Raw genomic sequence first — 18,296 nt, forward strand, 5'->3', positions numbered from 1 at the left:
AGAAGAATATAATTTCCATAAATCTGAGAGTCCACCTTTCCTTTATTCAAAAGTGACGGCAAATTGACTGCTCAGGGATTCTGATGTGACAGCATCACTGCTCTTGCCAGTTTGAGATGGGAGCTGGAGAAACCAAGTGAAGGTGGCCTGTATCTTGTTCATGGAACTCAAAAGAAAACTACATGCACTACTAATAAAAAAGTCGTTCACACTGAGGCAAAAATGCTATTAAATTAATGGAAAACAGCAATCGGATAGGATGGTCACTTTGATTCCCAGGGGAACACCAGCATGGCCAACCCCCACCCTTAGCCACGAAGCAAGGAAAGGTGAGATCCTGCAGCATGGCTCCGTGCCACTGAGGAACTGAGCTCACTGCTACCCGCTTCTCCCACTGCCTACAAAGAAGTGGGGAGCCACAACATGCCAGATAAACCCCCAAATTCCACTTTTTTTGCACGTAACGGCCCTAAAATTCCTTTGGAAACCAGCAAGTGGCAGCCAGCCCCAGGCTCTGCTCCAGGAAAGCTGTTCTTTCTCGAGCTCTGCATGTTACGTAGGGTGCCATAAGCTCGCAGACGAGGTTGTAAATCTACTGAGGGTGCACATAAAGTCCATGTAGGACTTCACTGCATTGATCTAAACCAGAGAGCCCCCAGGACCTGGAGGTGGGCCCCACAAAGCCCCCAGGCACATAACCAGGCACAGCTTGAGGTTTAGCTGCTGCAGGCTAAGTGAGGAAGGGTGGTCTTGCTGCTAAGACTGAGCCACAAGATCTAGGGCTTGAGTTTTAACCTGTCACAGAGCCAGTATGCAAAATAAGCATTAATGTCTGTGGTTTTTCTATGTAAAACAGGGACTCATAAACCTCTTCCTTCACTTCTCATCTATTTAACTGAGCAGTTTTCAGGGCAGATGCTATCAGTTCAGGCACCGTACTCCGGTAACATGGGCACCCCAGAGAGGGTCTTCCTGGGGAAACACCAGCACGACGTTTGCGAGCTGCAGCTTTTGATTTGTTTCCTGGTTTTTTCCTGCCTGTAAGGCAACCAAGCCACTTTGCCCATAACCCTTTGGAAAGGCACAGGATTGCCATTCATCACATCCAGGTGTTCAGCAGCTTCCAATTCTATGACTCCCTTTAGTGCCGTAGCTCAAGTGAAAAACAGCTTGTGGCTTCAGCAAAGGCGCATCTGTCCCGGGACCCCAAGAGCTGGTCCTCTCTTTACCTTTTCTCCCATGGGGCAATAGCCTTTGAGGAAATCCTGGCACACTTCTGCCTTCCTGGACACATAGACATGGCTGTATGGGCAGTTGCTGTTGCTGCAGATCCCCTTCAAGAAGTAGGAGCACACCGGCATCTGCAAGGGCAGAGGATGAGAAACACGTTAGCACTCCCCTCGACTCGTGATTAGGAACTGTTCCAACACCCAGAACTGAAATAAAATCACAACATGTGTAAAATAAATATATGCCTTTTGCCAGCCACTGATCCCAGAGGTATTTTTAGCTCTTCTATTGGTCTCCTGCAACGCAGCTCCCTGACCATTACATGGTCCTGGTGTATATATGCACAAGGGGTGAACACCCTTGCCTTAGCATCCCTCAGGATGGTGAAAAGCATGAAACTGCCACCAGAAAGAAAACTGCCTCTGTACAGCACGGGGAAAAGATTGGGGAATCATAACAAACTCTTTTATCACGAGGGCTCTGCTGGCATGATGCACATGGCAGGCACATCTTCTGCCGACACTCTTCTTGAAGAGGAGAGAAGGGGTGACTGCTCCCCAGGCTCCTTGCTCATAAAAGGCACTAATCCGAGTGCACTGTTGCACGACCAAGGACTGAGAACACCCTTCCCAAGGGGTGGTGCAGCAGCTGTGATGGGCACAGCAGCGCAGGTCTCACCCCCAGCCTGGCTGCACTCTCCCGTGGCAAACTTTGGCCATTGCAAAGGCCACAACAGCATTCTGGGGGTGCTCCCCACTATTTGGCTCTTCCGTGGATATGGAGCTGGCTGGAGGATACAGAGCACGTAATTAGATAAAGGTTCCAAAAGATGAGTTATAGCAAGGGGGAAAACAAGCACTTGCACCTCTGCAAGCATTTCTGGGGGAGCTGCATCATGCCAAGGCATCAGCCTGGACCCCCCAAGGGTGGCAGGTGATGTGATGATGCCTGTCCCTGTGCGCTGGAGGAAGGATGCTCCAGGAGGCAGTGAAAGGAGGAGGAGAGCCTGGGCTCCTGCCGTGAGCGGTTGGTTACACGGCGTAGAGCCCCACTCCCGCATTCAGCTTTAGCAGCATGACAGCCGATGGGGAAAAGCAAACGAGCAAGGATCCTCATCGTCCTCAAACCACAAACTTCACCTTCTGCCAGCTGTTATAATTAAAAACAAATTACCAGCCTGCTGTGATATTTCAGCATCCTTAACTCACCGGCTACCGCAGGCAACTTCCCGACCCGACTAGGCAGCTGCCAGTGGGAACGTGTGCTTCCCGAAGTCATCGCGCCGGTCCAGCTCCTCCTGCTCAATCCCTTGGTGACCACCTACATGCCAGATCTCCTTCCGGCTCGGCACAGTATTGATCTCTCTGTTCACCGGTAGCATCTCAGCCCCACCAGTTCGAGCATCCCCAAACTAATATTTACAATTCTGCAATAACCACAGCTGAGGCTATCTGGAAAAATCCCTTTCCCTGAAGGGCACATTAGGGTTTTAACTAAATTGGCTCACTTGAGGCAAAGAGAGGAACGGAGAGAAGAAGGGGGAAGCAGATAGGAAAGAAAACAAAGGGTCCTTTAAAAGAGAAGAGTTTATTTTTAATTGTCTTTTAACTGCCGACATTAACATAAAGGACAGGGCTCTGGGGCTATCTTTTTTGGTTGTGGTGGTGTGACCGTAAATGATTCCCTTAATGTAGTTTTTGATATAGAGCCCAAATTAGCTCTAATAAAAAGGGATAATAAAGGCAGCTCTTCTACAAAAATAAACTCCTCCTAGCTGTCAAGCCTGAGCCATTATCAAGAGGAAGCAGCACTCTCATTTCAATTAACCTTGTTTGCACCCCACTACGTCCACACAAATAACAATAACATTAATTCAAGGCACTGGTGCGGTGCGTCCGTATTAGACAGCTTTGACTATGTACATGCTTTGGAGCCAGCAGCTAATGAACCTGAAACTCAACGTGAATTTCCAAATTGCTCACAACAGAGTTTTGAAGCTCTATTAGGGAGAAAAATGCTGATTCTTTTCGAGTTCCTCAAGGGGAAAAGCTGTTGTAGCAGCAGCAGGCGGTTGCCCGAGTCCTAGCCTCTTGCTAACCTTCACTCACAAAGCCATTCATTCAGATTTACCAGTTTCTCTCAATCACCAGGATGCGCCGGTGGCTCTGCCCCGTTGTGGAGAAATTCCCTGCACATCACTTCGACAGATGCTCCTTAGCCAAGGGCTTCGCACCGCATCACCTGCAAGAGCAGAATTCCCCAACTGCCAGCCTTCCCTCTCCTCCAGGCCCCTTTTTCCATGGCCAGAGGGGCAGTTTGCTTTTTGAGAGCACCTGCAAAGCATTGTGTCCATCTGGAGCAGCCCTCCACCCTGGAGATCATCCGCTGCTTGGAGCAAGGGTTTTACGGCTTAGGATGCAGAAAAGCTCCCTGCTGCTGCAACAGCTCAGCCCATGCAAGTTTGTTACAGAAAACAGGGATTGTCCCCATTTTTCACTAGGGAAACTGAGGCACAGGATCATCCCAATGCTGAGCAAGAGTTTTGTCCTCAAAGCAACAGTTAAGCCCCACAAGCCCTTGGTCCTTCACCTCGTGGACCAGGTATGGAGCCCCATCTCCAATGACATCCCACCGGAGTGAGATACACAACAACAATAACCTGACGCTTCTCTGATGAGGAGGTTGTGAGGTGTGTGTCCCCCATAGCCACAAAGTGAAATTGAGAGCCAACTAGTGAGGCATCAGCAAAACCAGGAATCCCCCAAACCACAGCTGACACCCCGTCATCACTAACCACAAGAAAAAAACAATAATTCATTGCATTAAACCCCCAGCTCAAATAGCCAAAAACAAGTGACCCCCATAATCCGTCATCCAAGGAACAAGTGGGATCTGCTCCAAAATACCCACGAGCAGGGGGAAACTGCTGCCTTCCTCTGCGGATTGCCTTCACCTGCCTTTCTCCTCCACTGATAAATGAGGCTAACACCACCTTTGCTAGTAATCACTTGGGTTAACAGGGAGCTACAGGAGTTGAAAAGCAAAGTCGCCTCTCGCTTTGGGTAGCAGCATCCCTGCAGCTATAAATCACCCTGAAACAGGCTTGCACTCTGCAGAGGAGGCTGTTTCTCTTCTAGCCCACACTGACGACAAGGTAGTGAGTGGAGACCTCTGAACCACCCCTGAGGTGCCCAGGCCTACGAAAAATAATCCTCCTTCCCCACAGAGCGCAACATGCGTGGCCAGAAACACGTTCTCTCAAAGCATTTGTTTCTAAGGCACACAAGAGAGCTTGCATCTGCCTGCTTCCTTTGTAGGCTTCTTAATTTAATGACTGATCTTGGGCTTAGATGATACTTATGGTAGTGGCAAACTGCTAAGGAAAAAGGTGAGATGGCCAGAGGCCACCTGCACACCATGGGACCCCTTTCCAGGGATTCTGCCCCCCTCAGCAAACCAGCTCTTCTGCAACAAGCGTCGGCACAGCCACTCCTTTTTAATTCAGTTTTAGTACCACAATGATGTTATCGTTATCATTGCCCGATTCCTAACTGGCAAGGTGCTGCTAAGGCGGAAAGGCTGAGTTTTCCATGCCATGCTGCAGCCATCATTCTCCATCTATCCACCCAAAATGGAGCTCAGAAGCCAAAAGCTTGAGGTCCTCCTTGAGGCACCAAGACACACTGGTGCTTCTGGAGGGGAAACTGAGGCCACAGCTCCACCAGCAAATTAAACATGTTGAAGAATATTCCTGGGTACCAAGACCAGTTGGCACAAACCTATCTGCATCCAGCCATTGCATCCTTTAGTGGAAACGGCTGCTGCCAAGTCACTGACTGCAACAGTTCCTTGGCCGTCTCCAACTCCTAAGTCTCACCCAGGTTTCTGCCCTGGGACCAAAAACAAGCTCTGGTACCTGCTGAAATACCATTTAACTCACCAGTACAGATGTAAGTCAACAGTCCCATGCAGTCTGGATGGATATCAATCCTTCGGCTCGGAGCCACAGGCTCTGAGCACGGTTGCATGCTCCCATTAGCACTTGCGTATCACTTACTCTGGTGAAAAGAAGTTGCTGGCCCCGTATCCACTCCAAATCTGCGTTAATTCTAACAATTCTAGATACACCAACAGCCAGTCCTTTTAAAAGCTTTCTTCTTTCTTGGCTTCTGGATTTCTGAAGTCTAACTATATGTTATAGGAAGAAAAAAAAGCCACAGCTTTTTTCCCTTCAATCAGTTCTCATCCTCATCCCTCTTTTGACATGCCATGAGTCAGGGAGTACAGCTGTCCCCAGTCTATCTCCTCTATTTTATATACTCATGATTAAGTGACTCTGAAGAGAGATACATGTAAAAAGCATATGGTGCTTTGTGTCTCGTTCAGAGCGACTCTGCTCACTGCAAGGATAACTTATGAGCTCCCCACTGACAACGAACGTGCCTTAGGCAAACGGAGGAAAAGGGAGACAAGAAAACTGTGCCCAAAGGCAAACACTGTTGGAAAAGGTCCTGTCCCAGATGCTGATGAGAGCCGATGTCCCATGGGTTAAATCCTTTACAGGTCAGTAATTGCGCTGTAACTACCTATGTGATGCTGTGGATGGGGAATGGAGGAAGGTGATACTTCAAGGGAGTGGGGAGAAGAACACGCTATAAGGACAATTCAAAGGGCACAGGCTAAATAACCAAAGCTTGAATAATTAAAAGCAGCGCTTTCAGATGTGGCTCAGGCGAGCTTCAGTCCCTGCCGCGCCCCAGGCACAGCTGTGAAAGCTTTGACAAAGCTACTTTCGACAAATGACATGTCAGAAATACAGCCAAGGGGGGCTGCAGGCTCCTCAAGTGACACAAAGAAGGACTGAGCCTTACAGGCTTCTCCAGGAAGACCAGTCCTCATTCGCATCCCGCTTTCTGTCACCTCCATCCTGACAGCAGAGCCTTGACACCAGAGCCGATCCCAAACCACTCCCCATGCAGTGACACTGCTCTCGCTGGTGTTTAATAGCCTGGTGGGATTAACCTTACTGCTGTTGTCTGGGTGATCCTTTGTCTGTAGCAGAGAAATGATCTTCCAAATCCGTCCAACAAAGCTGAAATGTAAATATGTGCTTGAAGCACATCCCAGCTAAGCGAAGGACCCACAGCTACACTTAACCTTCAGCACCAACTTCGCCTCGGCTTCAACGCTTGAGGTCTCCAAAGCTACGTCCGACTGGAGATCCTAGCCACTGAACAGAGGTTAATCTGCTGAATTGTCAACTGATAATCACTAAAAGAAAACCTAATTATTTTTCCACCTCGGTCTGTGTAATAAAACCACAGAGACCCAAATAAAGGAAGTTGAAAACGAAGATGAACTCAAAAGCCATTCTACTAGCCAGTTTCACTGCCTGGCTTTTTAGAAAGGTTAATTTATACCTCCAAGCTCTTGTATGTTAAAACATCCTCCTCTTCCTCCGACACCAGCACAGGGTGATTTAGAGGGAAGGGTGATCTTACGGAGGTAGCTAAGGATTAGATGCAACTAAACGTTACTCCCACGCTCTTTCTCTTCAGTCCCTGGAGTTTAAGCACTCCTTAACCCAACACGTCACCCAACACAGCCCTAGGTGTTTTGGTTTCCAATTCACTGTTTAATGCATTCATATACCAATTCACTGTGTCGTTTCAAAAGGCACATTTCGCTCTCACAACCCCATCATATGCCTGAACAGCTCGGCAAGCAAACTATAAATGAACTCTGCTGGAAGCATTCAATGAGGAAGACTTCCCCGCAACCACCAGCATAGGTCCGCTTGCTCACAGAGCCACACCGTGCTCAGTGGGAAGCCATACAGACCTTGTCTTTCGACACCTTGTGGGAAAACGAACAGGTCCCATCTGTCTTCTTGCACGTGCCACGGAGAAACCTGTAGATACACCAGAAGGAGAGGGTCAAGCATGAGATGGGTCGTACAACACGGGTTTTTAAACACCAAGCATCTGCCTTGCCCCATTACCACATCTGCCCCAAGGCCACAAATACACCTAACTGCTGCCAAGCTCACTGTTAAAGCCCATTTCACACCCTGAATCATCACAGAGTAGCTGATGCTTCCTGACAGATTGTGCTCTTTCATCATATTAGGCTGCTTATTAGTAGGTAGAGCAAAGCATGCACCCTGAGGTTCAGAAATGATGCTCCCAGAAGGAGAAAGATTCTTCCTAGAGCCCTGATTACACCAGATGCTGAATGAAGTACAAGGAGGAACTCCAGGTCTGAGTGGCCAACATCCAGGAGAAGCAGAGACAGGCACACAAGAGAAACTAAGATCCCAAAGCACATGAGGATGTTTGGACTCAGAAGTTTTCCTAGGAGCTACCAGTGTGACAGCAGATTAATAAAATACACGTTATCGTGGGAAGAGTGCTGGTCTGAACCCTTTCAAAGGAGACTCCAGGGGTACATGCTCTCAGCTGCACAGGCTTGCAGGGAGATTCTGGAACACAGAATATGCCTCCAGCTTTACTTATAAAATCTGGGTAAATTTAGAGCTGAGCATGGGGAGATTCATTAAAAAAAATAAAAATAATTCAGATTGGTTTGAAAAAAGTATAAATGGGAACATATAGACGTGAAAACCAGCTGGTTGATGGCAAAACAAGACACAAGATAATGAACGTTGTCCTCTAGTGACTCATGGAAATGGCACAGGATGGAAATCCAAAAGACCTTTGGGACCAGAAATTCCTAAAGCACACATGGAGCACAGCCCAAAACCAGACTTTGTCATGAACATAAGAAGAAGTAAGGATTCAAAGTGAGGAGTTAGTAGTTAGCATCCCTTGTCCTCTACATCACCAGAAATAATCCTGACCAGATACCTTGGACATACGAGCCTCAGTGTTCATGAAGATGTGTTAGGGAAGAATATGTGAAAGCAAGTGAAATCAGTTAAAAAATCAATAAATCACCTTTCCCTCCTGTATGGTCTCCCACTGAGCTTTGTGCAACCTCCAAATGATTGTAGCACAGCAGCAATTTTATGGAGAAATTACTCAAGGAGTTCATCAGTGGAGTTGGCTTTTCTACACTTTTTAAACGACTAATAATATAGTTTAATCAACTGTTGGGCAGGTATAATGAGCTGGCAACATGAATCAGTTCTCCTGTAATAAATTAGTGAGTCTTGTAGCTGCATGGCATCACAGGCTGAAGGATTCAAAGCTGCTGCATGGATCCGAGCAGATCTGAGAAATGCTGCTAGAAGAAATCACCCGGTGCATGGTCAGGGCAGGCTCTCAAGTCACTCAGCTCAGATCTGCACGGCGCTGGTATCTGTACCAGGTATACCCACGACCCACAAAATCATTCCAGTTAGATGGTGCCTTTGGGGACTGGCTAAATGTTTTAGCCTTTAAATACCACCTGGCAAACCTTGATGGCATCCTCAACCTGACAGCAGTAAGTACATCACTAAGGACTATTATTCTGGCTATATTTAAGCAAAGTTGATTTGATCTTATTATTAATTCTTTAAACACTACTCTGATTTTTTAGGTTTTTTAGAGCTTCTGTACTATGATATGGAAGGATACTTTCTACCTGTAAACATCCTGGTGATGGTATCCACCTCCAAAATGTGAAACAAATATTTCTGTAATCCCTACAGTCTGTCCACAATAACCAAAATGCGTGTATTTAACTTGGAGGCTAGTTGTGCAATGCTTTATTAGCATTAATAGATGTAAACTGCTGTGTAAATTTAGAGAAAAATTATCATAAAAGATTAAATAGACAATGATCCTCCGGTCTGGGAAGTTCAGACAGAGAGGGGAGGACTATATAGTTACAAATGGTGCCTAGAAGGTGATCACAGAATGACTTTTCCATCCGTCTCAAGAGCCACGAGCGAGGAGGCACCCAGCACAACAGTTGAGCAGTCTGTTGCGGAAGCACTTTTCATGCAGTCCGTAATCCAGTTGTGCAACCCACTGCCATAAATACCATGTGTTGAAGAAAGGACTAAATAAGTTCACCCCAGAAAAAGAACTGCTGACTATTACATGATGATGGTTTGGTGGCAAACTCTAGCAATTGTAATGCAAACCCTGCTAGGCTGCAGGGCTTCACTGCCAGAAGCTGAGTGGTCCCAGCCAGGCGAAAGTGCCTTTCACCGTGTTCCTCATCTTCTCCTCCTGTAGGTACCTGCCAACCCAACAGTGCTGGGCAGACCCCAGGCCTGACCCAGAACAGCTGTCCTCATGGTCTTACATCTCTGTTATCAGTTTTTTTCCCTGGGGAGTATCACATGAGCAAGCACCAAAGCCAACCAATGGCTCAGCCTACTACGACAGACCAAAGCATTGCACTTGCTGTGTCCATCCATACCTGGTGCAGACGGCCACCTTCTCCGGATCATGAATGTAGGGGCAACTCTCCCCACGATTACACTTGCCGAAGCGGTTGTAGTACATACAGTATTCCTTCTTCTTTTTCTTCTGTTTAGCTTGACGAATGATGGCCAAACTCCGCTGAACAGCACGGCTAAACGAGAAAGAGAGACAGGGTCAGGAAACATCTCCAACTTCAACGCAACAATGACATAGAGAAGACAGGCCAACAGCACCTGAAATCACAGAGGAGCCCAAGTTTCACTTTGAAGAGACAGTGCGATATTAAGGAAGCTTGTGCCGGACCATAAGCTTTTAGGTCTTTGTGAGTTTTGGCCAGCTTAAACTTGAATCTTAAAAATGTTCAAGATGAGGCCTATCTCCCTGGAAACATCTGCACTAGGTACACAATCACCCCATGCAGCAGGCCAGGTTGTGACCAACCTCTTGGAAAGCACCTCTGCAGAAGACAACCCTGGGGAACAACAAGGCACCCAGGAGTCAGCCAGGCACCCTTGCAGTGATGACACCAACCACATCCTAGGCTGTATGAGTGGAACACAGCTGGGACAATGAGGGAGGGGACCTACCCCTCTATTTGGCACATGCAAGACCACAGCTGGGCACTGGGTCCAGTCTGGGGCTCCCAGTACAACAGTGATGGATGGCAGCACATTCAGCGCAGGCCACCAAGATGGTTGGGGCTGGAGCACAGGACATCTGAGCAGAGGCCATGGGCTCAGCAGGGAGGAGGCCAAGGGGATCTTACTGTCCTCCATGACTTCTTAATGGGATGGTGCGGAGAAGATGGAACCAGACCTTCTCAGAGACATATGCTAGGAGGACAAGAGGCCCTTTGGGGCAGGAGGAAGAACAGCTCTCCAGAGATCCCTTCCCACCTCCATAACCATGATTCTCTCCTATGATTCTATGAGCATGGAGAGAGCTTCCTGCAGTTTTAGTGAGGCAGAAAACATTCTCTCCCATGCTGGGCTCATGCAGCACAGGATGCAAATGCTGAACAACTCAGAGGGCACTGCAGCATGTGTCCTGCCAGCTGGCCTGCTGCTATTCCAAGTCCTTCAAGTGGGCACCTGCTTATGGACCTCAGTGAGCGAGGGCCTATGTGACAGCCATGGGAACACAAGGTAACACCAAATATCAGAAAAACTTGCTATTGATTGCCTGGTACCCTAGAAGTTGCTTAAGGATATCGAAAGCTGCTTAGCACACATTTTTCATAAGCTTCCAGATGAAGAGGTAATTAATTACCTAGCAGCTATAGAGATATATGGGACCAGGAGGAAGAGGGGGAAGTGTTGAGATTTGGCTGAATTCAACACCATGGAGGTCATGTTTGATGTCTCTGAGCAGATAATTAAGATGATACAGCATGATTAACTCAAGTTTGCAGAAGATACGCTGCTCTGGATGGGGGCAAAGCAAGCCGGTCACCTTAGGTTCTCTGGGTAGTCGTATGTTTTGCTTCCTTAGAGACTAAGGATAAATATTTATATATACAATTACTTTAATACATGTATAATATATAAATATTATCTAATACTATGTATTTCCACAGTCTTGGTCCTCCTGGTGGAAGAAATACAGGTCTAAGGGTCACAATAGCATTACCCATGACAAATACTGGCTCAGGCAAACTACTTTAGGGGGGAACATGTATTTTTACCTCTGTCATTATTGGTTGTCTACAGCTCTTGGGTTAAAATGCAATAAGATAAAGACAACTTCACATAGCCAAAATGCTGAATGCAAAAGCCTCATTTCAGCATCAGAAATGTCACCACCTCTTTCATCACAAATGGCTTGGGGGGATACCAAGCCCCACCACAAACTGCTTCTTGGTACTTAAGGTGACCGCAAGGCAAGCCATGATACAGTATGGTAAGCATTTAAAAAAAGAATATTTCTTTGCTAAAAATTATGATATTGAAAAAAGGCTCTCCCTTAGTCAACATCTCTGCTACTTGTGATACCTGGCCAAGTCACCAGCACATCGACCTGCACAGAAAGCACTTGCAAGCTGGACTCCAGCAACAATTAACTCCAATAGCAGATTTTTAATTAGTTTATATTAGTGGCAGGACATGATAAAATAGAGCTAGAATCTGGCATTACATCTGTATACAGACATCTGGAACTGACACACTTCAGGAATAAATTTCAGAGCACTACTATTAAGAGGGACTTGTCTACAAATGCTCATACTTAAGGACACAATGATATGTAGCACAACTGTAGCATAAAAAAAAAAGGCAAGAAGAAAGCTGGCAGGGCTTTGAACACCAACAACGTGCCATCTTTCTCCCATACACGGTGCTTTCCAGTTGCCACATGGCAAATTCCCGGTCTGTGGGTGGGACAGAGAGAAGGAAAACTGCAGTTTTGCTGGGTTAAATTTCAGGGCTTCTCAGCTGGGGGGAAAAAAACAAAATACCCCTTGAAAACACTACAGTTGATTTTAAAAGGGACTTTCCAAGCAGGAGTTGGCATTCTTTGCCTGCAGAAAGGTGTTGCTATCCATTAATAACCTTTCAAACCCTTTCGAAGCTGAAATCACAGCTTTCTGCTGAGCTTACAACCCCCTTGGAGCAGAGGCTGGGGGAAAAGCAGTGGCCAGAGCTTCACCAAATAAACAGCCAGTTAAATACACACATCTCATGCTTTTGACACCCTCCTGAGCATAAATCACATGCAGCATCCAGAGGGGGAGCACGCTATTCCTCCCTGCAAGTACAGACCTGGCGAAGTATCGGCTTGTAGCTGATCTGTTCAGGCAGCCGGATGGAGAAAAGCCAGGACTAGGCGTACAATGCAACCTCGCTGTTGAAAACAGAAAAGAAAACGTAAGTAGTTTCCTCAGAATCGAGAAATTTTGCAGGAATTCACACAGCCCTCAGTATCTTAATTTCACAAAAATGATCAGAGGGATGAAACACCTCTCCTATGAGGAAAGGCTGAGAAAACTGGGAGTGTTCAGCCTGGAGAAGACTCTGGGGAGACCTTACAGCCACCTTTCAATACTTCAAGGGAACTTATAAGAAAGATGGGGACAGACTTTTTAGCAGAGCCTGTAGTGATAGGGCAAGGGGGAATACTTTTAAACTAAAAGAGGGGGGATTCAGACTAGATAAAAGGAAGAAATATTTTATGATGAAGGCAGTGAAACACTGGCACAGGTTGCCCAGAGAGGTGGTAGATGCCCCATCCCTGGAAACATTCAAGGTCAGGTTGGACAAGACTCTGAGCAACCTGATCGAGTTGATGTCCCTGCTCATGGCAGAGGGCTTGGACTAGATGATCTTTAAAGGTCCCTTCCAACTCAAACCATTTGAGATTCTATGATCTTATTGCTTTATCCAACACAAGCAGCTCCCAGAGCCCAGACAGGTGAGGATGCTCTTTACAGACCTCCATGTTGCCGGCACCTCCAGAGCCGCCATGGTAAAAGGGCTCCTCGCCAGCTCTGAACACCACAGGGACCTTTCCCCTTGGCACCCAAACATGCCAAAAAAACTCTCCAGGCAACTCACACGCTTGTGCTATCAGTCCAGAAAATTTCCGCGCTTGGCTTGGCTGCTCCCTGCAGCCAGTGGGGGAAGCCCAGCGCTTGCTTCCAATACGTGCATGCACATAATTAAATTGTCCTTGACTGGCGTAGGAAAGAATGAATTGAAAATAAAGGCTGTGTATCAGCTTTCCAGGTGGTACGAGAGCGGCTCAGTCACTCACCTGCCAGCCCGGGCGTGTTGGGAAGTGAGTGAGCAGAATTTGATAGTGCGGCAGCGCGCTCTCCCCGCGTGCGAGCTGTCACTTGGGCTGCCGGCATCGGCAAAGCCCCATCTGTTCCTTCCGCAAATAAAAGCGATGGCGCAGGCGCAGTGTCAGTGTGGGCAGCACATGCCTGTCCATCAGAGGCATCGAGCAAGCTCTGTGCTACTCACTGGCAAGCGCGTTCAAGCTTGCTGGAAGCTCATTCCAGCTTGCCGCAAGCATGTCAAGTATCAACTGGGCATTTAAGCCACAACTGAGGGGTTTTCTGCATTTTATTTTTGGCTTCCCCCTCACTGCAGAGCTGTCTCGCTGTAGGAGCATCTTTTTTAACTAGTTTGAAGCGTTCAAATAAATGTACGTCAACTTTGGGTCGCTCCGAAGATGCTGCAGAGCATCTCTTAGCGAGGACTTAGGTTAAGAGGCCAGCGCATTTGAGCAAGGTTGACCTCCCAGCTGATGCAGGGAGAAAGACCCAAATTAAAGTCCAACCATTAGGGTAGGGATAGAGCATCCCCCAGCCCTCTGCAATTATGTTTAATGCTCCTTAAAGCAAGCTCAGCAGGATGGGCTATACCAGGAGCTGGCTCCCCAGGGCAGCAGACAATCTCTCTAAATATTTAATACCCAGGCATAAAAGTGGACTCTCGGGGATGAACGCACTCCCATGCTTGTGTGCCACCCTTTTAGTTAAAGTGGCCTGATAACCACATCTTGGTTATCAGAAAGGAGGAATCTCTAAAGAAATAAATAAAGAGGTAAATAAATAAAGGGTGCAACAGCCGCATGCCACTGGGTTTTAATTTCTATATAGCAAAAATACATCCATATCATAATGGTTTTTTGCCCAGCTTTTATCTTCTGGCAAGAAGTTATGCTATTATACATGGAGAGGCGATGCACATCTCCCATTACCGGCTCTTGCTGTGAATTAACTCACAGCCTGGAGGCAGTTTAACTGCCCGAGAGAGTCAGTCCCATCCACAGCAAAATCCGGGCAAGATGCAGCCATCCAACATGTTGACCAGGTCCTGCAAAGCATCAGACTGGCAGCTGACAAAGAAACTCTTCATCCACACTTTCCCACCACCTAATTACTCACCCTACATGCAAATCCTCCCTGAACTATTAGAAAACCACCTAAATATTTACCCAGGAGGAGAGAGCCCAGCAGCTGCGTAACACTGCTGGTTAAGAAGCTCCATAACTACAGATTTTGCCATCAACTGGGATTTACAGTGAAAACTCAAACTCTGGCATGATAGTATTTTTAGAAGCTTTTGCATTGTGCAAAAAGAAGTTTAAATACAAGCCAGGCTCTGTGAGCATTAAAGAAGCAAGGCAGGAGATGCAGGAGAGCGGATTTGATGCCTCAGACTTTTAGGAAGGTCCAAAGAGCCCATGTTTTGATTTTTTGAGTGGTTACCAACTCGAGGATGACCACAGAACAGCTACCAAGAGATCTGCATTAATAAATACACAGCATCTGATATTTTGAAGACAGTGGAGATTCCAAGTGTATCTGAATCAGGATATTCAGTGTGTATTCAGGGTATATTATCAAAGTAACCCACGCAGCGTGAAACCAGAGCTGGGCAAAAGACACCAGAGGACTGGATAAGGGTTAAATTAAAAAATGAGGAGTTGAAATTTGCTGCAGTCTGGACTAAATTAAACAAAAAAACAAAACGATGCCTCCAGAGCTTGACTGATCCCTGGGAATCTCATTTAGTCCAGACATAACACGTTTTTATTTTGCAGGTCAGATGCCAGCCCCAAATCCATCCTGTTCTTCTCCCGAGTTACTCTCCAAACTGAGAGAGCATCAGGACTAGGACAGAGCAGTGCTGTCGGATCAGGAGAGCAACTCGCACATCCCACATCATGCTTTCCTGTGTATTGCAAATGTCCCTTGCTGCAGAGATTTAAGTAAGTGGCATGGCAAGTTCCTCCCCTGTGCATGCTCAAAGGCAGTGGGAACAACAGGGGTAGGAAAAAAAAAAGAAGGAAAAAAGAAAAAAAAAGAGCTGCTGGGGAGAGCATCAAGAACTGCACATTAAGGGCTTTTTAACTGATTACACACAGCACAGCGGCATCAGGCTTGATATTTTATACCCTGCATCAGGGACAGGTGGTTTTCTCTCTCTGCGTTTTTTTTCCTTTTCCTTCTTAATGATTTAGCTGGTTTGAAGCGCATCATCTGTAAGGAAATACATAGCCCGTGCAAATGGGGATGTTTCTCTTAATGCATCATCCCAACCTGACACTGGCTGCTCCGGCGGCTCTCGGTGTTATCAAGCGCGAGTGTTGAGAAGTGATTGTTGTACCTAACCCAGTCGTGAGACTCAACGCATCTCTCCGGAGGGAGCGGGAGCTGTCATGTTCATTAAATGCATGATTACAGCTATGATTAATAGCGGGGGCTACAGTCTAACTCCTTTTTTTCATCCTGCTCCTCTGAAGGAATCCACAGCCAAGCAGTCCCATGGTGTTTTCTGCAGTGTTCGCCTCCTGCTTGAAATTCCAGCTTTTGATGGAAAAGGGGAAAGAGGCACAATTTATCCCTGTCAAAGGCTCCACAACTACAAGTGCTTAAAACGAGCAGGTCAGATGCTGCACCCCTCCACCAACATCTGTACATTAATTAGGACTTCCCTACCCCCCCCCCCCCCCCCCCCCCCCCCCCAAAACACAGCTCAAGGCTCAAGGCTGTCCATCTCCTGCACCCTGATCCTTCTCCTCCAGGGAAAGGTTGGCAGAGATTTGCTTTGGCAACCGCATTTGGGAGCAATGCTTGGTGCTTTCCAGCATGCCTATGTGGGGAGAGGGATGCTTCCATCCAGCTCCAACACCTCTGCTCAGCCTTCTCTCACCCAAGGGCTTGCGATGCAAAAAATGCACACTGAAAACAACACTTGAAATTTTCCTTTGCCATTAAAAATCGGCTGCAAATATCGCAGGGAGGGAGTGCAGTTAATTATTACCTGCTTAATTATTTAGGAAGGACTTTATTGCTCCTAGGGCATAGCTCAAGGACCAGGACCTCATCATGTGGAAAGGTTTGTTTGTGTATCTTATCTAGTAATTTATTTTTTATACAGTGGAAAGGCTGTGGAAAACTGAAATAGCCTAAAAAAAAGAGAACTTGCAGAGCCGGAGTGCATTGGGGCCAGCAGATGCACAAGAGGGTTAGGACATTGTTAGAGTGACGGCCAGCACCAAACCCATTGCTGCCCATCTGCTTCAACTTCCCCAAACCAAGGATAATTTATGGAAATCTTACACAGGGAGAGAAATAACCAGGGCTTTGCCCGAGTGAGAGCAGCTAGCAGGCAATCAGCTCTACCGGCCAGTGCTCCAACCCAAGGATGATCGTAACAGGGTCATCCCAGCTTGCGTTAATTTTTGCTCATCAAGGGAAGGGGTTTTGCCATTAGCTGCACTCACTTCAGCTCAGCCTGTTTCAACATGACCTTGGCACCCAGGAAAGGCTTCCTTTAACCATGCCGGCTCCTTTAATGGGTCCCATTATAGCCCCGCTTCGCCTGCCACGGCACAGCAGCCTACTTCAGAAACAGCCAAGCGATTCATTTTGTGAGGCTCTCCGCTTTATTGCTGAACAAAAAGTTTTGAGGCTGGCACTCGGGGAAATTTATTTCTTTAATTATTATTCATTTAAGTGGGTTCCACTGTTTCAGATGATCAGCACTAGCAGCTGCTGGGGGTAATTTATTTTCCTCACTGGACAGCAGAAGCCCTCACTCTCTAGAAGGTAACAGCAAAAGAAGGGATGAGCTGCCACTACACGAGTGGAGCTTTTCACGTTTTCCTGTCTGATCACACCCCAGCTCCTAACAGGAACATGCACGTTCCTGGGTCAGGCGGTCACGAGTGTTTTATTAGTGAACCAACCTCAATTAATGAAGCACACTCCAGGCTGGTTGTTGTTGTACGAGCAGATCCTTGCAAGGAGCCTGGAGTGGCTGCTGTGGGGCATCTTCTTAGCTCTGCAAGCTCTGGTCTACACCAGTGCTGGATCCAGTGGTGCTCCTCAAGGACATCTGGTCCCTGCCCACCAGCACCTGTAATCCCACAGTTGAAGGACTGAGCTCAAAAGGAACAAAGGGACAGTAATCCCAAAACCAAGGGATTGAGGTTGATGGGGCCAAGGAATTCTGCAATCCCAAAGACAAGGGACTGAGACTGAAGGTACCATGGAATTGAGCTAAAAAGGGGTATGGGATTGAGCAATCCCAAAAACAAGGGATTGAGACTGAAGGGGCCAAAGGATTGAATGCAAGAGGGATAAGGGACTGAGCAATCCCAAAACCAAGGGATTGAGCTTGAGGGGCCAAGGGAGTGAGCTCAAAAGGGGTAAGGGATTGAGTAATCCTAAAACCAAAGGACTGAGATTGAATGGGCCAAGGGACTGAGCAATACCCAAACCAAGGAATTAAACCCAAAAGGGGTCAAAGGGATTAAACTCAACAGTGGTAAGGAATTGAGTAATCCTAAAACCAAGGGACTGAGCTCAAAAGGAGCAAGAGATTGAGCAATCCCAAACCCAAGAGATTGAGATTGAAGGGGCCAAGGGATTCTGCAATCCCAAAGACAAGGGACTGAGCTCAAAAGAGGTCAAGGCATTAAACTCAAAAGGGGTAATGAACTGAGAAATCCCAAAGCCAAAGGACTGAGTTCAAAAGGGACCAAGGGATTAAGTTCAAGGAGGGCAAAGGATCAGGCAATCCCCAAACCAGGGAATTCAGTTTGAGGGGACTGAGCACAAGCCAGCCCCAGCACAAGTGACACCAAAACCAGCTGAAACCTGAGGAAAGCAACACTCCAGTTTTCACTGCTCTCACACCTTGGTGCATTGGGTTGGCCTCTCCTCCACCAGCTTCT

General features: G+C 47.1%; 1 protein-coding gene across 1 annotated transcript in view; it reads right to left on the reverse strand.

Annotated features, from left to right (window-relative positions):
• The window catches only part of ZC3H3 (zinc finger CCCH-type containing 3), a 186,700-nt gene that overhangs the window by 33,481 nt on the left and 134,923 nt on the right, over positions 1–18,296 (reverse strand). The window contains exons 6-9 of the mRNA XM_056330599.1: positions 12,365–12,446; positions 9,604–9,759; positions 7,072–7,141; positions 1,230–1,361 (exon numbers count right to left, since the gene is read on the reverse strand). Of these exons, the coding sequence (XP_056186574.1) occupies positions 1,230–1,361; positions 7,072–7,141; positions 9,604–9,759; positions 12,365–12,446 (440 nt within the window). The remainder of the gene's footprint in view (positions 1–1,229; positions 1,362–7,071; positions 7,142–9,603; positions 9,760–12,364; positions 12,447–18,296) is intronic.

Source organism: Falco biarmicus, chromosome 3, assembly GCF_023638135.1.
Source record: "Falco biarmicus isolate bFalBia1 chromosome 3, bFalBia1.pri, whole genome shotgun sequence".
NCBI classification, from domain to species: domain Eukaryota; kingdom Metazoa; phylum Chordata; class Aves; order Falconiformes; family Falconidae; genus Falco; species Falco biarmicus.